Source organism: Amborella trichopoda, chromosome 11 (assembly GCF_054954075.1).
Source record: "Amborella trichopoda isolate Santa Cruz 75 chromosome 11, AtrichopodaSantaCruz75HAP2 v2.0, whole genome shotgun sequence".
Taxonomy (NCBI): domain Eukaryota; kingdom Viridiplantae; phylum Streptophyta; class Magnoliopsida; order Amborellales; family Amborellaceae; genus Amborella; species Amborella trichopoda.
In genome coordinates, this window is record NC_142346.1 from 14,358,766 (window position 1) to 14,381,868 (window position 23,103).

At 31.2% G+C, this 23,103-nt stretch overlaps 1 protein-coding gene across 2 annotated transcripts in view; it reads right to left on the reverse strand.

The window, feature by feature from the left end:
* Window positions 1-15,763, reverse strand: part of LOC18444819 (Iron-sulfur cluster biosynthesis family protein) — a 32,225-nt gene extending 16,462 nt beyond the window's left edge. Inside the window, exons 1-6 of one of the 2 annotated variants that reach the window (XM_006854978.4) lie at window positions 15,221-15,763; window positions 12,431-12,538; window positions 12,215-12,315; window positions 11,779-11,862; window positions 10,673-10,742; window positions 10,522-10,587 (exon numbers count right to left, since the gene is read on the reverse strand). In XM_006854978.4, coding sequence (XP_006855040.1) covers window positions 10,522-10,587; window positions 10,673-10,742; window positions 11,779-11,862; window positions 12,215-12,315; window positions 12,431-12,538; window positions 15,221-15,628 — 837 coding nt within the window. In that variant the 5' untranslated portion in view covers window positions 15,629-15,763. Of the gene's footprint in view, window positions 1-10,521; window positions 10,588-10,672; window positions 10,743-11,778; window positions 11,863-12,214; window positions 12,316-12,430; window positions 12,552-15,220 lie in introns of both variants that reach the window. The other variant, XM_088852209.1, reaches the window with a different exon arrangement.
* Window positions 15,764-23,103: the final 7,340 nt, after the last annotated feature.

The window sequence follows — 23,103 nt, forward strand, 5'->3', positions numbered from 1 at the left end:
TGAGAGGTTGGTCTCTGACAAAGATATCCAAGATAAGATTCAGAGCCAAGAATTGATTAAGTTCATGTTAACCTTGAGAAACTTGGGAGAGAGATTGCTACTTGAAACAAGGACACTACAGATTTAGGTAAAGGCCAAAAGTACCATTTCTAATTTTTATTTTGTTTACTTTACAATTTTTTACTTGTTTATGACTTTATATGTAGTTCAAATTATAAAAATAATAAAATATTTATCTAAAATCTAAATTATAAAATACTATACAGCCGCATGGTGGGTATTATATTGAAACAAGACACCGAATCTACGTCTCCCTATTCGAGTGTTGAGTCTCACATATAGCTCATCTAGTTGTGAACGCAATTGGAGTGCACTTGAGCATGTAAGTCCCTAATCCTTATTTCTTGGATTTTAATTTCAAATTTCAATTTTCTAAAATCTAAGTTATCGAAGAAATGTAAAAGTAGAAACAAGAAAACAACATGTCACTTATGCATGTTTCCTTGTTCTCTACCACAACTCCATACCAAAAGAAAGAAATAGGTTGGAGCAGAAGAAGTTGAATGATTTTGTTTAGGTGCAGTATAATGAGCGGCTTAGGGAGAGGCATCAATCTTATTCAATTGTATGAAGTTGATAGTGATTGCACAAGTGAATGGACCATGGATCCACGACTAGAGCGTGTGTTTGAGGGTGACGATCTTACTTGGCATGATGTCGAGCTAGCGACGGGGCTAATAAAGAAGAATGACCTAACACTATTTTTTGGTTTACCAATAAATTAATAATTACTATCACATGCTAAAAGCATTTTCAATAAATTAACAATTACAAATTAATATTATTTTTTAGTTTACCAAAAAATTAATAATTATTATTACATGTAAAATGACAAGTGGCACAAAAAGTCTAATGCTTCAATATATCAATTAAAATTGAATTAATACTATTTTTTTGTTTACCAATAACTTAATAATTAAGAATTAATACTATTTTTTGATTTATTTATAAATTAATAATTACTATCACATGCAAAAGTATTTTCGATAAATTAATAATTCTTAATTAATATTACTTTTTGGTTTACTAATAAATTAATAATTATTGTTACATGCAAAAAGCATTTTTGATAGGTCGCATAAAAATTCTAATCCTTCCATATTAACTAACACTGAGTTAATATTATTTTTTATTTACCAATAAATTAATAATTATTGTTTCCGGCAAAAAAGATTTTCAATAAATTACTTATTACGAATTAATACTATTTTTTTGATTTACCAATAAATTAATAATTACTATCACATGCAAAAAGCATTTTCGATAAACTATCAATTACGAATTAATACCATTTTTTGGTTTACCAATAAATTAACAATTACTGTTACAAGACAAACGACAAGTGGCATAAAAAGTCTAATCCTTCTATATATTAATTAAAACTGAATTAATATTATTTTTTATTTACCAATAAATTAATTCTGACGAATTACTACTATTTTTTTGTGTACGTCAAGTAGACGCCTAGCAAAAGCCGCCTAGGACAGGCCACCTAGTCCACGACTAGGCATTTTTTTTAAAAATGATGCCTAGGCGGCTAAGCAGGCGAATTTTCGTTCATTGATATGTATATATATATATATATATATATATAAGAAAACTCTTCTCAATGCCTATAGGCGAAAATAAACAGTGATTTCGACTACTCTCATCACCATTCAAACTTCATCGCACAAGCACAGTTCTCCAATAGTGTTTCATCTTTCATTTTACGAGGGTATTTTGGTCAATTTATTTTTTGAGAATTATTTTTTTCATATTTTTATTACGTACGCCTCACTACGATGTGCACACACTCCAAATTTCAGATCATTTCAATTAGTTAAAAAATGAAAATTGAAACACTACTGGACAACTGTAACCATGAAATGAAGTTTGGATAGTGATGAGGGTAGGGGAAATCACTGTTCATTTTCGCTTAAAGGCGTTTTGTAGTATCTTCCATATATATATATATATATATAAAGGAAAAATCTTCCCAACGCCTATAGGTGAAAATGAACAGCGATATTGCTTACCCTCATCACCGTCCTAAACTCATTGCACAGTCACGATTTTGTCCGGTAGTGTTTCATTTTTCATTTTTTTCTACAAATCGAAATGACATGAAATTTGGAACGTGTGTACATCTTAGGGAGGCGCACCTAATAAAAATATAAAAAAATAATAATTTGCTAAAAAAATAGACCAAAAATACCCCTGAAACATTTTGAGGGTATTTTGATCAATTTTTTTATGTAAAATATTTTTTTGATATTTTTCATAGATTCTCCTATTTTTTATGAACACACACTCCAAATTTCAGATATCCCTATTAGTAAAAAAAATTAAAAATGAAACTCTACCAGACAATCGTGACCAAGCGATGAACTTTGGACGGTGAAGAGGGTAGGCAAAATCACTGTTCATTTCGCCTGTAGGCGTTTTGTAGTTCTTCCATATAAGAAGCCTTCCCAACGCCTATAGGCAAAAATGAACAGTGATTTCGCCTACCCTCATCACCATCCAAAGTTCATCGCATGGTCACGATTATCCAATAGTGTTTCATTTTTCTTTTTGTTTTCTACAAATCGGAATGATCTGAAATTTGGAATATGTGTACATCTTAGTGAAGAGCGCCTAATAAAAATATAAAAAATAATAATTCGCTAAAACAAATTGATCAAAATACCCCTGAAACTTTTTGGGGGTATTTTTGTCAATTGTTTTATGTAAAATAGTTTTTTGATATTTCTCGTATATTCGCCTATTTTTTATGAACGTGCTTCAAATTTCAAGCCATTCTGATTTGTAGAAAAAAAATGAAATATAAAACACTACTGGACAATCGTGACTATGCGATGAACTTTGAACAGTGATGAGGGTAAGCGAAATCATTGTTTATTTTAGCCTATAGGCGTTCTATAGTATCTTCCATATATATATATATATATAAAGTTCTTGTACGCTCATGTATGCGTACCGCTACAGTAAATGCCCAACGGCCCAAATCAAATCTGGGCCGATCTGACGGTCACGGTTGTCCGAGAGTGTTTGAAGGTCAATTTTTTTTCTACAAATCGGAATGATCTGAAATTTGAAGCGTGTATACATCTTAGTGAGGCGCGGCTAATAAAAATAATAATTCGTGAAATATTTTTTGACCAAAATACCCTTGAAACGTTTCGGGGGTATTTTGGTCAATTTATTTCATGTAAAATGCTTTTTTGATATTATTAGTAGATTCGCCTAGTTTTGACGAACACACGCTCCATATTTCAAATCATTCTGATTTGTAGAAAAAAATGAAGAATGAAACACTATCGGACATCTGTGATCGGCTCAGATTCGATCTGGGCCGTTCGACATTTACTGTAGCGATACTCGAATCGGCGTACCATACCATCTTCCTATATATATATATATATATATGGAAAACGCTAACAAACACTTAGAAGCTATAATGAATAGTAATATAATTGGAATCACAGCCGTTAGAGCTTCATCGAGTGGTTCAAAATACATATCATTATTTGAGTTTTAATATTTTTCTAGAAATCGGATCGTTATAAAATTTTGAGCATGTGTACTGGAAAATTGGGCGTACAAGAAAAATATAAAACAAATATTTTCAATAATATAAAATGATCAAAATATCCCTAAAAAGATGATGGCGGTAATTTGGTCATTTCAAAATCTTGAAAGTATTTTTTTATATTTTTATATGGTGTGCAATAGTGTTAAGTATATACGCCCAAAATTGCATCTTAACTTTATAAAAAATAAATAAAATTCAAATAGTGATATGTATTTTGAACCACATAACGAAGATCTAACGGCTGGGATTCCACATATATTACTATTCATTATAGCTGCTAATGTGTGTGTGTGTATATATATATATATATATATATATTACTATTCATTATAGCTGCCAATGTATATATATATATATATATATATATATATATATATATATATATATATATATATATCATTATAGCTGCCAATGTATATATATATATATATATATATATATATATATATATAATTGAGATCTTTACAAAGAGAGAAATTAAGAGATTAGGAGAGACATTAGAGACTCATGTAGAATATATCATGTAGATATAGAAAATCAAGGTGCTTTGAAGTTATGTTTTTTACTAAATTATATAAGACCAACAGTTTAAAAAACGGATCACTGCCCTGGATCGAGCACCCCAACAACCCATCCGGATCGGTGAATCGGCGATACAGATCAAGAATCGGTTGAATCAGTCCGATTAAGCCTTAAAAAAAATCCAAAAAAAATATTAAAATTCATTATAAATGTTGTTTTTTAAGAATCCAATAAAAAATACAGGTATTACATTATTAACTTTCATTTCTTTTTATCAATTTGCGAATATTGAGATGTTCTTTCCAGTCTGAACTCATGTTAACCATTAAATTTGCATCACATAAAACAAAAAACATAGACATATCATGGATAAAGTATATAATCATACATAGACTACAATAAATAATGGATTAAATCAATGAAAAAATAACCACTAAAATCTCAAATTGGCAGAAAATCATAATCTGCTAAAAAAAAACCAAATTATTACAACCTAACTAACTATAATCCAAAATTATTACAACCTAACTAACTATAATATTATATATTGAAATGAAAATTGTTGGTTTACATTTCATTATAGAAATAATAACAAATTCAAAATATCTTATAATATCATTTAATTTAAAATGTATTATTGACAACTGTAAGAAAAATAGTACATTACAAGATTTATAATGCAAATAAATAAATAAATAATAAAATATTTGGTTATCAATATAGAAATTATTAGAATGCCCATCAATTTTTGAAATAACACTTCAATTTTTCAAAAATATAATTTTTTAGATTTCTAGAATAAATTTAGTGGAAGAGATTGTTAGAGACGTACAGATATTTCAACCTTGTATGAATCCTATCTTAAAATTAATATTCCTAAATTTATGTTAAAGATTGCCATAAATAAAAATTATAATTAGATCAGTTATTCCTAGTTTGTATTAAAAAATATTTGTTGTATTAAGAAATACCTTTTATTAACAAGAAATACTTCTTGTATTACCTTTTTTTTTTTTTGACGAGAAAATATGATACTTATTGTATTACCTTTTATTATTATTTTTTGACAAGAAAAAAAAGAAGATGTTATATTACCTTTTTTTTGCTTCTTGTATTACTTTTTATTTTTTTACAAGAAAACAAGAAAATGATGCTGCCAGTACCTTTTATTTTTTATACCTTTTATTTTGTTTTTCTGACAAGCAATAATTGTTTAATTACCTTTTTTTTACAAGAAATGAAGATGTATTGTCTTTTTTGCTTTTTAGCAAGAAATGCTTGTTGTGTTACCTTTTTTTATTTTTTTTTATGATATTATTTTCTTCTTTTTATTTATTTTTTGAAGACAAAAGTAAAAACCTATCTTCTTTTTATCTGTCTTTTGTTTATGATATTATTTTCTTTTTTTTGTTTTTTCTTAAGACAAAAGTAAAAACCTATCTTCTTTTTATTTGTCTTTTTTTTTAATAATATTATTTTCTTTTTTTTCTTTTTTTTGGAGACAAATAAAATTCCACAATAGCGTCCCCAAAGCTCGGATTCGAGTCCCAAGAAGAAACCTAGTTGATAACCACCGCAGCCCATCACCCGTTGTTGAACACTTTTCTACAATAATTGTTTATATTGAATAACTTTTCAACATTATATCACTTGGCGCAAATTCCACATCGAAGAATCAAAGAAAGTTTAAACGTTATAAATACCTGTACAATAGCATCAATGTTAGCGCAATCGAGAGAAGGGGTACACCTGCGGTCCTACCTTTTAAACGAAATTACCAAAATATCCTCAGTTAGTGACTGGGCAACCTTATGACATCACAAGCCGTTTGGAATCGTGATTTTTGACGTCATATGAACGATTCATATGTTCAAAATCGCTGATTCTCCTCCAGGATCGGGCGATTCTCGTTTTTACAAAAGAATCGACACGAGGTGACTGATTCCCATGTCGACTCGAACGAGTCCGTTACGACTCACCGATTTTTAAAACCCTGTATAAGACTATATTTTCTATGTTAGGACTTATGTTTTTAAATATGCAATCTTTGATAGCTACATAGCTTTACTTCTCGGATATTTAAAAATCTTCATTTTTCTTTCATGTCTTTTATATATATTTAGGTTTAAGAAGGGTGAAGACCTTATACTTTCCCTTAACCCATCCCAAGCCTTGATAAAGGAGGTGGGTTGTTTAGTCATGTAACCAACTTAAAACTTTGCCAAAACTTTCGACAAATTCTAAATCTACGTTATCTGCTTATGCTAGGGTATTCCCTATAAGGGACGCGCTGTATCGGAACCCGGGTACAATGAGAAATGAGCAAAAGTTAACTAGTTTCACTGAGGATATGGCCCTTGATAGAACCAAATGGCGGACTAGGATTCGTGTAGCCGAATAGTTGGGAAAAGGCTTTGATGATGATGATGTCTCATATATATATATATATATATATATATATATATATATATATATATATATATATATATATATATATATATATATGTGTGTGTGCAACCCTTCAGAAAAATCTATGCATTATCTATCTCTATCTCTCCAAACCTTTATTCAAATAACCATGCTTCATTTAAGGCATGGATAATCTCTCTCTCTCATTCCATAAGCTACCAAGTTAGTCAAAGTCTCTCTCTCCCATGGGAGATACAAGTATGTGAAATTTCTCTCTAAGCCACATCTATTATTACATCCATGCAATCTCTCTCTAACTGAGTTATATGTTCCAGCAATAGAGCTAGGATGCAATTTTGCCTAAACTGAACAAAGGTTAGATGATGAAAGATCAATGGTGGTTGTTGGCCTTTTGGTGAATCAACGGTTCAATCTCTTTAACCTAGTATCATTGGCTTTCCAATGACCATATTGAGCTTTATGAGCCCAATGAAAACCAGTCCTTAAGGGAATAGCACTCGTGAAGGTTTGAAGATGTCTTTTCCTTATAGTGTACCATTATCCATTGGTTTATGGTATACTGATTCTAGCCAATAATAATTTCATGGATGAGAAGCATGGATGTCTTTTGTTCGAAACCTTCTGCAGGATGTATTCAATTATTTTATATATGAAGGAAATTCAATTTTTAAAAGAATAAATGTTTTTTCTTGCTAGAAATCACAAATAATAAATAATGCAAAATTTTCTCCTTAGAATCACACTCTTAATATGTATTTATGGAATGTATAAAAGCTCCTTACCATTATTGAAACTAATTTTCATATATTATAAAAATTTATTAATAACCAAATAGTAGGGATTAAACTCGAATGATGATGATGATTATACAAAATTATTACTAAAATACTAAATAATATAATTAATGAATTAATTTAATTATGTAAATTAGAAAGAGTATTTACAATTCAAAAGAGTATTTATAATTCTATTTATTTGATGATGATGATACAAATTTATTAATAAAATACTAAATAATATAATTAATGAATTAATTTAATTATGTCAATTAGAGACTATTTATAATTCTATTTAATAATCATACCAAAATGATGATAATTATATAGTATTATTAGTTTATTATTAAAATTATAATTGTTTATTGTGATTTTATAATGACATTTCTATGGAGTTAAAAATTGTGAGCATTTTTTAAATATGCAAGGTATGTCATAAAACTAATTAGAATCCTGATTAAATATTAGGAATATGTTTAATCATACAAGCATAATTAATTTATTGTACATTAATTAATAATATTAAAATTACGATTGCAATTTCATAATAATATTTTTATTTTAGTATTACTTATATTATGAATTGTTTTAGTTATGAACGACTTAACTAGGCACCTACAGGATGAGGTACCATGGTGCATGTTGTTCGCAGATGAATTCGAAATGAATCCATTCGAAAAAATTTACGTGTGGCACCAATGAGCGAGGAGATGAGAAATAGTAGACTTAGGTGGGCTGGTTATGTGTGGCACTGACCCAATACAGCACCTATTAGGACGTGCAAGTTAGTTCAAGTGGAAGAATTGAAAAGGGCAAGGGGTAAGCCCAAAAGGACATGGTTGGACGTAGTTCGAAAAGATATGAGGACTTATGGTCTCACTAAGGGTATGGCATTTAATAGAGCAGAATAACGGACTAAGATTCGCGTAGCCGACCCAAATTATTGAGAAAAGGCTATGATGATGATGATGATGACGATGGTGATGATGATTACTTATATTATGAATAATTTAATCATAACAAATATATGATATTAATGAATTTATTATAAGAGAACTGGATTTAGTTATGACTGAATTAACTATAATCGCAATAATATATTATGCACATTACTTAATTTTCCATATCAAATTTCTATGTATTATTTCATAATAACTCAAACAACTTACTCATATCTCTAAACAAATGTTTACTAAGCACATGGCATTAAGAGAGAGCTGTAGTCGTATTTTCTCATTTACTATAATATTTCTCATAGTATTGTTATCAATATCATGTTTTATTTATAACTTTTTAATGAGACATGTAAAGCAAGTGCATCTTACTAGCAATATTTAATTACAATACATTATAATTGTAATAATAAATTTTATAGTGTACTCCTTTTTTGTAGACAAGTCAAATATGAAAATTGTATTAAACCATTATACACATTACGTACTAATAAGTATAGTTAAAAATTCCCTACATTATAATTACACTTATTAATTATTTAAATAACTGTAATTATGATAAGTATATCCTACTACTACCACCACCACCACCACTACTAATACTAATGATAATAATTTAATAATAATAAATTACTATCATCATCATCATCAACAACAACATCAAGGACTTATGGCCTCACTAAAGATATGGGCAATGCTATCAAATTCGCTTCACTTCGACCGAAGAGGCCGAAGCCTTCAAATTTTAAGCATAAACTGAAGCGAAGAGAAGCGTGGTGCTGCCGCTTCAGTCAGATTCAGGCCGCTTCGAACTGCTTCGGCCTTCTTTGGGTTTGCCTTGGTCAGAAAAGAAATACTTATATAAAAGTATTTTTTTATTTATTTATTTATTTATTTTTATTTTTTATTTTAAATTTTTTCCATTATTTTTATATATTTGATATATAAATATCTAATTTATTTATATTAAATTAAAAAAAAAAAGTCTAGAGTCTTCCCCAGAATCAGCCGAAGCACCGAATTGTTTCATTTTTCTCACCAAACCGAAGAAGACTCCGAAGCGAATCTGACAATATTGGGTATGGCCTTTAATACAGCAGAATGACAAACCAAGATTTGTGTAACCAACCCCAATTAATTGGGAAAAGGCTATGATGATCATCATTAAAAATACTTAAGTTTACATGCATTCTAATTATAGTCGCTAATTATTATAATAAGTATAATTATCATAAATGTATTTTTTTGTTAATTCAAATTATATCAAATTAATATTCTAAAGTATATTTCTCCCTAAAGACTTATATAAAACTTTCCCCCTAAAGATTGAGAGACATATTCTCTTCCAAAAAAGGTTCAAGTGGAAGGCTCTAAAAAGGCAATGAGAATACCCAAAAGGCCATTAATAGTAATGAGAAAAGATATGATGACTTTTGGTCTTACTAAAGATATGGCCCTTGGTAGAGGAGAATGAAAGAATAGGATTTATGTAGCCAACCCCAAATAATTTGGATAAGGCTTGGATGATAATGATGATGATGATTTTCTTCCAAACAAAATAACAATGTCTTCAAAGAGGATCAAGAACGTGCCACTCCCTCCCTTAACATTAGGAGAGATATATATGTATTTTCTCTTTAGCAAATAGAAAATATTTGGAGAGAACTATCCTAAGATTTCTCCTACTTATCACCCGCAGGCTTCCCATGTTAGCTAAGTTCACAAAATTATCTCCCCCCCGAAAAATTCGGATATACATTTATTCTCTCTCAAGGAAATAGAAAAGATTTGGAGATACCCATCCTTAAATATCTCCAACTTATCATCAATATAGGAAATGCCTAATGAGAGAGATTTGGGTTCACATAGGTTCATGTTTAAGCCATTTTAGGAAGCCAAAAAAAAATAATAAACGAAGAGAGAAATAGAAAGAGAGTCTTTAGGAGGGGCATTTACCGTAAATAATTGGCCTTGGTACGTTCCTTAATTGTGGTTTAATAATATAGTATAGATAATTAAACCTGAGCCATCTTTACCTAATGTCAATAAACTAGGTTACATAGGTAATGCATATTCTAGTTAGTCAATGATGTCCAAAGAAACTTAATGTGTGACTGGAATCACAGAGCTGTAAACACATTCAAAGCACTAAATACAACAGCCATAAAGCCAAATGTAAATACATCCACTATTCAAGTCTTACCAATTTCCATCTCTCTTCTTCTATCCCTTGATTTGGATCTCCATCACCAAATACAAATGAAAAAACCTGCATTAGTGACAGGTAGAGGTTGTCAAACTTCCAAGACAAGATATGGAACAGAAGTAAAACAACCAGAACTCTTTCACATTACAGATTCAACAAAGTTCATCCCATCTTCTTTTCTTGTCCGTGGCCTCCTATAGTAGTACGGATCCCAATACCTGACAAATTTGCAGCAGTATCAGAATATAGCAAACGGATTGTACTCCAAAATTTAATTAAAAGCATCTGAAATAGAGGCTTGTAAGGTTGATCTACTGCAAATCAAGGATATCACACACTAGAAACTCTATTAACATTATTTGAAACATAAAAATAACAGTGACAGTACTAATGATTTAGTAAACAAGAAATCAGAAGTGGACAAGTTTTCAACATATCTGTAAGATTATCAACCACCAAAGATTTTCCGTGCCGAGGCTATTAATTGCAATTAAAAATTACTTATTCATCAGTAGCTAAATAGCCTTTTTACTCCATACTTTATTATGCTTATTTATACTCGAAAATATGGGTAGGGAACTCAGTCCCCTCCTTGGTTTCAGGTGCAAACATGTTGAAAAGTTGATTACAAATGGGTCAAGATGGGATGAATGATTCAAATACCGGGGTAGTTTGACAAGGGCATTATGGTCTCCCATAGTTTCCTCAATCGGGATCAGGGTGTCTACAATGCTATTGAGAAACATAAAGCACTCATTCACTCCATGAGTATTAGTACTTTGACAAAGTAATATTTCAAGAAAATGTAACATCAAAGCATCAGCATTGCACAAAACCACCCTAGTATGATGACCAATTCTGAAGAACTAATTCTTAACATTTATGGAAACAAAATTCAAATTTCCAATTGCCCATCGACACCATCATGAGATTCACTAGTTAGTGAAGCAAGATAAGAAAGAAATCAAAGTTGAAATTAGTTTTCATAAACCATGATTTTCTTATGACCAAATCAGTATGAAAAGTCATATGTAAGTGACAAAAACCATATTAACGAGTGATGCAAGTAGATGGCTAATAAATACATAATTGCACCATAAACATCAGCTCAAAGGAAAAACAGCATTAGTAAACAATGCCAATAAATAAGGCAACTTTGTTCACATTTCTTCTTTCATAAATCCCCCAAATAAATGAAGAATACATATGTGTTACTAAAAGAACAAAATTACAATCAAGTCAATAGAACATTACCAAAATAAATCAGATGGGCGTATGAAAAAAGTGAACCCCGAGTCGTAGGATCTTCCTCCTCGTCTCCCGCGATTATCTTCGTCACTGTTACACACATTTCATTGTCAATAGAATATCAACACAGATACTTTTCCATTGCAAGAAGCAAGAAACTACAACTGAACATATGCAGTAAGATGAGCCAAAAGCTTGAGTTTTGACTTCGAGCCATGAGTCAATTATGTGTATTCAAGTTGAAAAGTTCAGTAAGGATGACCCAAAAACTTAAGCTATGACTTTGAACCATGAGTCAATTATGTGTACACAAGTGCACATGCATACATAACAATGTAACAAGTAGCCCTGTTATACAAGTTGCTTCTAGAGACCGAAGTAGGGAAATCACCTATAAAACAGAATTCCGAAATCCAATAACAGAAGGAAAATGTCAAGATACCTTCTAGTAGAAATGAGTGCAATGATTGTTGTGTACACAAGAACAATTGACGCAATTAGTGCAGTCCCAAAGGAAACCCTGATCACATACTCAGCTGCAGCCTGGTAAAATATGGATTAGGCTGTTTTTTTGTCCAAATTTTTATTATCATCAAAGTAAATTTGGAAAGGGAGAGAGAAATATGCCATTCAAGATATTTGAAAAAGCAGATGGTACCTTTGACTTATCCAGAAATGGTTCAACTGTCATCTTAATAGATTTTGCAGCAAGTTTCGATCGGTAGTCTTTTGGGAAAACATAAAGTACATCACCTTCATCTGAGACCTGCCAACACCATCTTCAAAAGAATCGTGTTCACAAAATAAAACAAGCAGATAGATATTCAAGTACAGAACATTTATAGAAAATGCAAATAGAGAAAAAAAGACATTAGAAGAGAAAATTTGAAAAAAAAAAACAAAATACATGAAATTTGAACCACAAAAAAAGATATAAAATGAAAAAACATTTTCCTGGACTAGAGCATTCCAAAATTAAAAACAAATAAGTGAAATAGGACATTATGCCGCAGGCTGCCACCTATCCTTTTCATAGTACCTAATCTGAAAGCACCAGTCCAGCCATGTACACAAACAAGCTAAACAAGATGCTCTTTGTGCCTTCTCTAGATTAAGTCTTTATGTTCATTGACAGTGGGTATACACATCACTATCTTCAAGGAATAGAGTCGTGTTCTTTTATATTGTAATAGTTTCTCCAAAGTTTATGTCATTATGTTCATTCAAGTGTTTCAAAAAGCACTAGGCAGCACCTAGGTGGTTGGGGGGTCCAGGCCAACTAGCGCCTAGGCGAGAGCCCAGAACCTAGGCAGCCCAGTAGAAAAAAAGAAAAATTGGGTTTTCTCTCTCTAAAGTAACCTCTAATTGGTTTTAGGTTTCAAATGAACCTAAAACCCACAATTTTGTCCCTATAGTATTAGAAAAATGACCCAAAAATACCCTCAAGGAGCCGCATTTTCACCCCTGGGTAGGCGGCAGGCCCTAGGCGCCCCGCCTAGACAGGTTCAGGCGGGCGCCCAAGGATATCCACCTAGGCGGCCGCCCAGGTGCTGGGCGGTCCACTTTTTGAAACTATGGTTCATTGTCACTGTTTAGAATCTTTTATCCTTTTTCTAAAGAGTTACAGCTTTCTTTCGAATAAATATCAATATTCAAAAACTCGTCAAGTTTTACTCAAACTCAGCAACCTGCGGAGTCTGGCAAGTTCTCCAACTCATTAGGAGCAATACTGTAGTAGCACTCACCCGAGTTGTTGCAGCAACTCAAGCAACAGTAGGGCGAGTCCACATAAACTTCTTGTCAGCAACATTTTACCATCCTTCATCAATTCCACGCATCAGATTAAGCAAGAAGAAAAGAACTTTGGTGTTGCCACACTTTTTTTTTCTGTTTTTTTTTGGGAACTAGGGCCTGACCAAACTGTATCTTCTTCCAAGATTTTTGCAACCTAGCTCAATCCCCCTGAAATTCTTAATTAGGCTATTTTTGTTTTATTTATCAAATTTAAGGCTTAGATTCCATAGAAGAAAAAAAATCAAAAACTTGTATTTGTGAGATTTTAATACCAAAATATTGCATGGTCAAAAATCTCATCAAGTATTTAAGAATAAAATTAAAATTTCATCAATGTTCGTTTTAGTTATAGGTTTTCTTATTTTTATGATTTTTTATTTTATTTTTTTTATTTCCTTAAATTTCTCTATTTTTTTTGGATTTTTTGTGTCTCTTCAAGGGACACAAACAAGTGGACTGATTCTAGGCGCCCCCCAAGTCTGGGTTTTAAAACACTGATAAATATGATCAAACTTCATAGGGATTGTGTACAATGAGACCGTTTACCTTCAGAACAAGGAAGTCACAACAATTGCTTATAACCATTCTTGTGAAATCTGATACCATGGGTGTGTCACAAAGTTTCGAACTTTGAGCTTGATCAATGGTATAAATGCAGCCACCCAATTTCACATCCAATGGTCAAGATTAATTGTGACCACCTTGTACCAAAGATAAAGGGTCTCAATGTATAATTTGCCAAATTAATATAAATAATTTAGAATGCATATGATGGAGTTTAATTAATTTGATGGAGTTTAATTAATTTGTCAATTCCACATGAGCCTAGCAGTTGCTCCAATTTTTCATACACATTTCCCAACCTCCCCATCAACCACCAAGCCCATTAAAAGGTTTCAAACCAAGGTGGCGGCAATTGTTTGCTGATAAGGGAAAAAAAAAAGACGGAGGCAATTGTTAATGGCATACATAAGACATGATTGTCTGGAAAAGCTTTGAAGAAAGAGGTATCAGAAATGAATACTACAACCCATTAATATCTAGCACTGAGATAAATTGATACAACCTTTAAATTTAAAGTACAAACGTCTTCATGAGAGAGTATTCTAATGTTTTATATTCGGGGTTTTGGGCAAGTTAGGAACTCATTCTAAGTTGAAACAATCCCAAAGTTCAGGCCAAGAGACATTCTTCCCCAACATTCCAAGGAAGCCAAAATTAAAGGCTGAATCCACAAATTGAAAATCCTCAAAGCAACATTTTGCAAAATATTCAATAAGCAGGTAATTCACCCCAACATTCCCAGGAAGCCAAAATTAAAGGCTAAATCCATAAATTGAAAATACTCAAAGCAACATTTTGCAATTCAACAAGCAAGTTATTCAATAGAATCAATACCACACAGTTTATATTCAATGGTAAATAATCAATGCTGAATAATCCAGTTTTAAATTGTTCTCTGAATTTATAACTGTTTTCTCATATACAGCTTTTGCATCAACTTTTTTCTGTAATTTCAACAAACTCTTTTCAAATGTATAATTTGCACCAATTTTGTCAACATTTCCTACAAGTTTCACTAAGATATTATTTCAATTGATGCACAACTTAACAACTGAAAGATAAATATGCCCCTCAATTGTAGTCTAAATACCTCTAAGAATCCTCCTGTATCAGCTGCTAGAGCTTGCAGAGCCCTTTCAGCTTCATCGAGCTTGAGTCCACCCTTGCTCGCTACATCTCCAATCGTGACTCTTCCTCCACAAGAATCAATTGCTCTCATTGCTCGGTTCCTCACATCAGATGCCAATCCATCGCTCTCCACTTTCTTACCAGGCCGGACACTCTCAAGTCCAGCTCTACAAATGGTTGTCGAACTCCTCAACCTCTGCAACTCTCTGCAAACCAAAGCCCCAGTCTTTTTAAGCTTTGAATTGTCCATGCAAAATGGGATACGTAGATGAGGGTGACAACAGATAACTGGGGACTTGAGATAGAAAGAGAAGCGAGTGCAATGGCGGTCTTTTGGTGCTACAGTGAAACAAGTGGCTATTGCAGCCATTACTTCAAAACTAGTGTTTGATGGAATTTGCCATGGCTGAAATATTTAGGGTTTGGAATGACTCGCCATGGCAGTGGACGGAAACTCTCTCTTCACATGCACACACTCTCTCTCTGGAAAAATGGTTCTAAACTTATCTGTGTCGTGTGGTGACCACAGGGAGTAAATAGGGGGCGCATGTACTATGCTCCTGTTGGAGCATACTGTGTATCAGTCTCTCGCTCAAAATTCTTGTTTAAAGAATTTTTTTAGCCTAAAAATTTGAGAAACTACATATTACTAGATGATTCTCTTTCAAATAAAAAATTTAAAATTCTGAATTTTACGACACTTAGATCTAGCCATTCAAATATTCGAGAATCTTCATTCAATTTGAGGCTTAGTTTTGTCTAATACACAAAGAGTTGTATTTTGAAATTTTTATTTTTTAGATTATTCACATCCCGAATTCTTTTTCTCTTTTGTTTGTTTTCGGCATGAAACAATTTTGAAATCTCCCCCTTTTCGACCCCGAATTCAAAATTTCCTTACAGACTTCGGATTCAACCGTGCCAAGAGCCAGTTCTGCCAGCAATTCTAGCAAAAGAGGGTCTTGTGGCCTGGCTCTCCCCTGAATAGTAATTCGATATGACCCATTTCTCTATGTATCCCTCTTCGCCGAGTCTATGCCCGAAAACAAGGTGGGGACCGCGTTCTCTACTGCAACTTTTTAGTATAAATAATAATAAAATATATTATTGTTTTACAATAAAATATTATCTATTATTGAGGATAAAAGTTGTGTCCCAAGCTTGTTTATATATATATATATATGGAAAAAACTCTTGCACAGCCATGGGCTTACCGTAGAGAATGCGCCCAACAGCTCAGATTGAATCTGGGCCGATCTAACACTCACAGATATTCAATAGTATTTTAATTTTAATTTTTTTTCTACAAATCGGATTGATCTGAAAAAATTTTTACGAAAAATATCAAAAAAATATTTTACAATGAAAAATATTAACCAAATACCCTTGAAAGGTTTCGGGGTGTATTTCGGTCAATTTGTTTCATGTAAAATATTTTTTTGATATTTTTTTGTAGATTCTCCTATTTTTGATGAACACAGGGAAAAAAAATTTCAGGTCAATCCAATTTATAGAAAAAATTTAAAATTCAAATACTATTGAATATCTGTGAGCGTCAGATTGGCCCACATTCAATCTAGGTTGTTGGGTGTATTCTCTACGGTAAGCCCGTCAGAATATCGTATATATATAGGGAAAGCTTTCTATGTTCCCCTTATAACATAGAAGTTCTATGTTCCCCTTATCCAATCGTCCATTTTTTAATGGAGGGCTAACATTGTCCCAATCACAATGTCATGTCTCTACACTATTTTATTTTTTTTTTATAAACAGTTTTGACACCAAAATTTTGACGTCCATTCCTATATTAAACTCGCACTAAAGAAAAATATAAAAAAAATATTTCAATAAAATAAAATAAAACTTTTAAGGGGTATTTTGGTCATTTTTTATCTAAAAAATATTGTTAATATTTTTTATAGGTGCATCCCATTGAGAAGATGGCATGTACAAAATCTCATATTAAAAAAAATTGTATTAAAAAAACTAAAAATAAAATACTTTGAGACATCGGATATAAGATCAAATAGTGAGTGGCTCTCTTGATAAAAAATGGAGGGCTGGATGGTGGGGGGAACTTAGAACTTCTATATTATAAGGGGACCATAAAAAGTTTTCCCATATATATATATATATATATAGGAAAACTCTTCCCAAAGCTTATAGGCGAAAATAAATAGCGATTTCACCTATACTCATTACCGTCCAAAATTCATCGTACGGTCATGATTGTTCAGTAGTGATTCAATTTTCATTTTTTTTTTCTATAAATCGTAATGATCTGAAATTTGGAGCGTGTGGTCATCAAAAATAGGAGAATCTAATAAAACTATAAAAATAGGAGCGTGTGTTCATCTGGAATTTGGTCAAGATTTTGGTCTTTTTTGTAGCTTATTTTTTTTATATTTTTATTAGATGCGGCTTGATGAGAATAACACATATCTAAAATTTCAAGTGATTTGGATTTCTAGAAAAAAAAATTAAAATTCAAACACTACCAAACATCTGTGATCGTCAGATTGGCCAAGATTCACTCTAGACCGTTGGGCTCTTTTTTTCTTGTGAGCCCACTGGCACACATAGTCATTTTCCATATATATATATGAAGATTCTGCAAAACTCTTATAGACGAAAATGAACAATGATTTTAAGGGGTATTTTGGTCAATTCTTTTTTTATAAATTATTTTTTTTGTATTTTTATTAGGTGCGCATCACTAAGATATACACACATTCCAAATTTCAGGTCATTCCGATTTGTAGAAAAAAAAATGAAAAATGAAACAATACCGGACAATCGTCACCATGTAATAAACATTGGAAGGTGATGAGGGTAGGCAAAATCACTGTTCATTTTCACCTATAGGCGTTGGTAAAGTATATATATATATATATATATATATATATATATATATATATATATATATATATATATATATATAATGCTACAAAACATGCGAAAATGAATAACGATTTTGCCTACCCTCATAAAATTCCAAAGTTCGTCGCACGATCACGATTGTCTGGTGGTATTTCAATTTTCAATTTTTTTCTACAAATTGAAATTGACCAAAAATAGGCAAATCTACTAAAAATATCCAACAAATATATTTTACATGAAAAAAATTGACCAAAATACACCCAAAAAGTTTCAAAGGTATTTTGGTCAATTTTATTTTCACGAATTATTTTATTTTATATTTTTATTAGGTGTGCCTCACTAAGATGTACACACGTTTCAAATTTCAAATCATTCCGATTTGTAGATAAAAAATTGAAAAATGAAACACTACCGAACAATCGTGACCCCTACGATGAACTTTAGACGGTGACGAGGGTAGGTAAAATCACTGTTCATTTTCGCCTATATGCATTGGGAAGAATTTTCTTATATATATATATATATATATATATATATATATATATATATATATATATATATATATATATATATATATGGTTTTGTTAAGCTACACCACTTGTGGTGTAAACCTTTAAAGTGCTCAACATTTTTAGACATTTAGATACCTTATCCTATAGTGCAGTAACTTTTTGTTTATAAGTAGTTTAAGTAATTAGTCAAGGGTAAACTAGAAATTCGAAACAAAAGTATTTATTAAAAATAGTGGACAATGACATCACCGATATGATATGTGAAATCACCCATAAGATGCATTATTTGGTTTTAACTACTAATAAAATGTCACTATTTTCTTATAAAAATGCAAATGTTAAAGTTATAAGAGGTTGTGACGGGTGTATATATCAAAAAAATGATTACTTTTTTGTTTAAAAAATTATTTTAATATGTAACTAAACTATTAAGCAATAATAAATTTGAAATTTTTATAAAATTACAATTGCATTTTGGAAGTTAATGTCCTGGAATTTTATTTCTAGAGTGTCATTGTCTTTTAATAAAAATTTCAACTTTACCCTTTATGGAGAGTACCCTTTGTCCTGTAGTAATATTTACAAAATTGCCTTTACTTAATGATAAAGATATCACAAAAATTAACGTTTTTTAAAAAATAGACTACAAAATTAGTAAATCCACCCTTCAACTCTCTATATCTTTAACCTAATTTGAAGAGTTGTGAAGTTTAGATTATCCTATATATTTAGGGGTGTGGTTTCTATAATGTTGCAACCTTAAACAATCCAATTAAGGCACACCTCTAAATTTTATAATATGTAATTTTGTTGTAAAAAATTATTAGGATTATCTTAAAATCTATTTTCATATCTAATTAAAAAATTTTAAATTTAAAAAATGGTTAAAATCAAGCAGATCTATAAACATATAAAAATCTTCAAAATGGACGGTCTAGATAATGTGTTGTAAGATACACCATTTCTGAGACTCAAAAACGTTTTTTTTTTATATTCATACATCTCGATGTCGAGATGGTCAAATAGAGGGTTTTTCAACATTAAAACAACCTTTCTGATAGATTTTTGAGGTGCATATGTAATTCTACATTTCAAGGCTGCAACCTTATATAAATTTTTCCCATATATATATAGTAAAAGTCTTCCCAACGCCTATAGGCGAAAATGAATAGTGATTTAGTCTACCTTCATCATCATCCAAATTTCATCGTCTGGTCACGATTGTCCGGTAGTGTTTTATTTTTCATTTGTTTTTACATATTAGAATGACCTGAAATTTGAAAGGTATGTACATCTTACTGAGGCTCATCTAATAAAAATATATAAAAAAATTATACGTGAAAAAAATATTGACTAAAATACCCTCAAAATATTTTGGGGGTATTTTAATCAATTGTTTTCATGTAAACTATTTTTTTTATATTTTTCGAAGATTCCCCTATTTTTTATGAATACACGCTCCAAATTTCAAGTCATTCTAATTCGTGAAAAAAAAAATGACAAATAAAACATTACCAGACAATCGTGACCGCACGATGAACTTTAGACAGTGATGGGGGTAGGTGAAATCACTATTCATTTTCGCCTATAGGCATTGCGTAGTGTTTTATATATATATATATAGGATAAAGCTTGGGTGAGACCACTAGATTGAATCTAAGCCGATCTGATGAACACGGATGTCTGGTAGTATTTGAATTTTAATTCTTTTTCTATAAATCTAAATCATTTGAAATTTTAGATGTGTTTTCTTCTCATCAAGTCGTACCTAATAAAAATATAAAAAATAATAATTCATAAAAAACATTGATCAAAATACCTCCAAAACTTTTTGGGGGATTTTGGTCAATTTATTTCACGTAAATATTTTTTGATATTTTTTTAAGATTTACCTATGTTTGGATTTATTTCAAGTGATTTGGATTTGTAGAAAAAGAATTAGAAGTCAAATACTATTGGACATTCGTGATCATTAGATCGGCCCAAATTCAATATGGGCCATTGGGATCATTTATTCCTGTGAGCTAATAGGCTCACCCTAGCATCTTATATATATATATATATATATATATATATAGCCAGATCCCTTGAGATAAGGATAAGCAACAGCAGCATGCCAGCAGCCGTCCACTTGGCAACCATCTACACAAACCTGCGCCTATAAATACATTGTCCCCAGATAGACAACACAGGTAATTCAAGGAAGCCATACGAGAAGACCTTCTTCATCACTCTGCTCTGAGTCACCCCTCTCTTATTCCTCTTTGCAATTCTCTTTCTTTACTACTGTAAATTCTCATACAGTAGATAATTTTCATAACAGTCCTGTATAATCGAATCAAAGTTGGTAACCTCTATTACTCTGTATTTTTAGGTGTGTGATTGTATTATCTCTTCTTTTCCCTCTTACTGTCCTTACGAATGGAGTTTCTTCTCCAGTTAGTGTATTTGTAAACAATGAGTTTTTATAATCTATCTATGAGTTTTATGATATATCTGTCTGATCTATGAGTTTTTATGATCTATCTGTCTATTATTAATGTAATTTAAATTAGTATTCAGTGTTAAAATCAGAAATTCAATCCATACTTCTTAGATTATCTTAGATATTTCTGTAATCTCTGCTGTCTTCATAATATTTTTTGTTGGAAAGCTTGGAAGGAATCAGGTAGTATTTGGGTGGAGGATCCCCAAATAAGGAACCAATGACAGAACCAACTGGGAAATCTTTCAAATATAGGCATTTTAAACTGGATGTACCAAGAGTGAGAATTATTTGGATTTTGGTAGAAGAATATTTTATGCCAAGCTTCAAGATATTCAGCATATCTGTAATATTTGTATTGATATTCTGTATTTAATAATTTTTTTCCCTGAGTGGGGTTATTACCCCAATCTTCATATGGCAACAACTTTTTTATTTGTAACTTTGAATAAGCATATAAATTGGTGTTGCCTTGGAAAAAATGGACAATTGAAACTGATCTGGTTTCCATTAAAACAAACTCATACCATTCTCTAGTCTTGATACCATTAAGAGGGCTTAAATGGTTTTGAAGATATAGGGGAGCTAATTTATTTGGGTTGATCTAAACTGGTAGATCTTAGCTAGTTCATGGCAAAAGCTAGTTTATGGTATCAGAGCCATACAAGTTCACACTTGTTCACTGTTCATATATGTTAGAGAATCACTGGTCTGAAAAACAACTTCATCATAGGAAATCTAAAAAAATTATCCATTAAAGAAAGTTGGTCCGAGAGTTGAGGTTAGAGACGCTCAGACATCCAGTCTAAAGACCGTTAAGGCCAAGAGAGCAGCTGAGGTCAAAACAGACATAAGAGGTAGTCAAAGAGGACTGTCTAGATAACACTCATTCGTAACCTAATAATAGAAAATTTTATCAGAAATATTACTGATAAAGCTGTTGAACAAACTAATAATACTCTAAGGATTAATAACAAAGAAGAAGTAATTATAAATGATATTGAAAATCAAATACAAAATTAGAATATACCAAAAGTACCTATATCTAATGTATATAGAAAAGGAACATTCGATTTAAAAATAGGTTATGCTATAAAAACTGTGGAACAGACTTTGTCTGTTACCAGTAATCAAGAAGACTTTCAACTTTTATCAAATAAAATAATACAAGTACATAAAAATAAAAATTATAAATATCTACATATAGGACTAATACAAATAGCAATTAAACCATTAACACGATTAGGACTTAACAATTCTATCCTTGTATGTCTAAGAGATACAAGGCATAATAGGTTTTCTGATTCATTACTTGGAATGATGGAATCTAATCTTTGTAGTAGACCAATATATTTTAATTGTTTTCCTAATTATTCTGTCTCATTAACAGATCCAAATATTCTAAATGTTTTATCCTTAAACTTGAAAACACAAGGGTTTGATATGAGAATAGGATCTCAAAATATTGCTATAGTATATAGAATTTACTATAAAGTTATGACTACTTTTTGCCCTAATGTACTCCAGGTAGATACTAGGGGACAAATTATATTATTCCAAACAAATATAGAAAAATCTAATACTATTGTCCCCAGAACTATATCATGGTCAGAAATAGTTCTACCACAATCATGGTCAATGCAAAATGATCAACAACCTACACAGTATCCAGTTCAAAATATTCCAGATAGGATAGTTGAACATAATAATGGCAACATAGAAATACAATTTAATAATGATCGAAATTATTTAAATCAAGATGATTTAAATATCTCCTCTAAACCAATTAAAATAGAACCAGCCCGAAGTTCTGTCACCATCTATAACAAGTCTTCTCAAAGACCGGTGACATCCGAACAAAGACCTATATCCCGAAATAGTTGAACATCTGATCCACAAATTCAGGGACTACTAAGAACATCTAAAAATGTTATTATTCCTCAATATAAACCAACCCAAGACGAACTT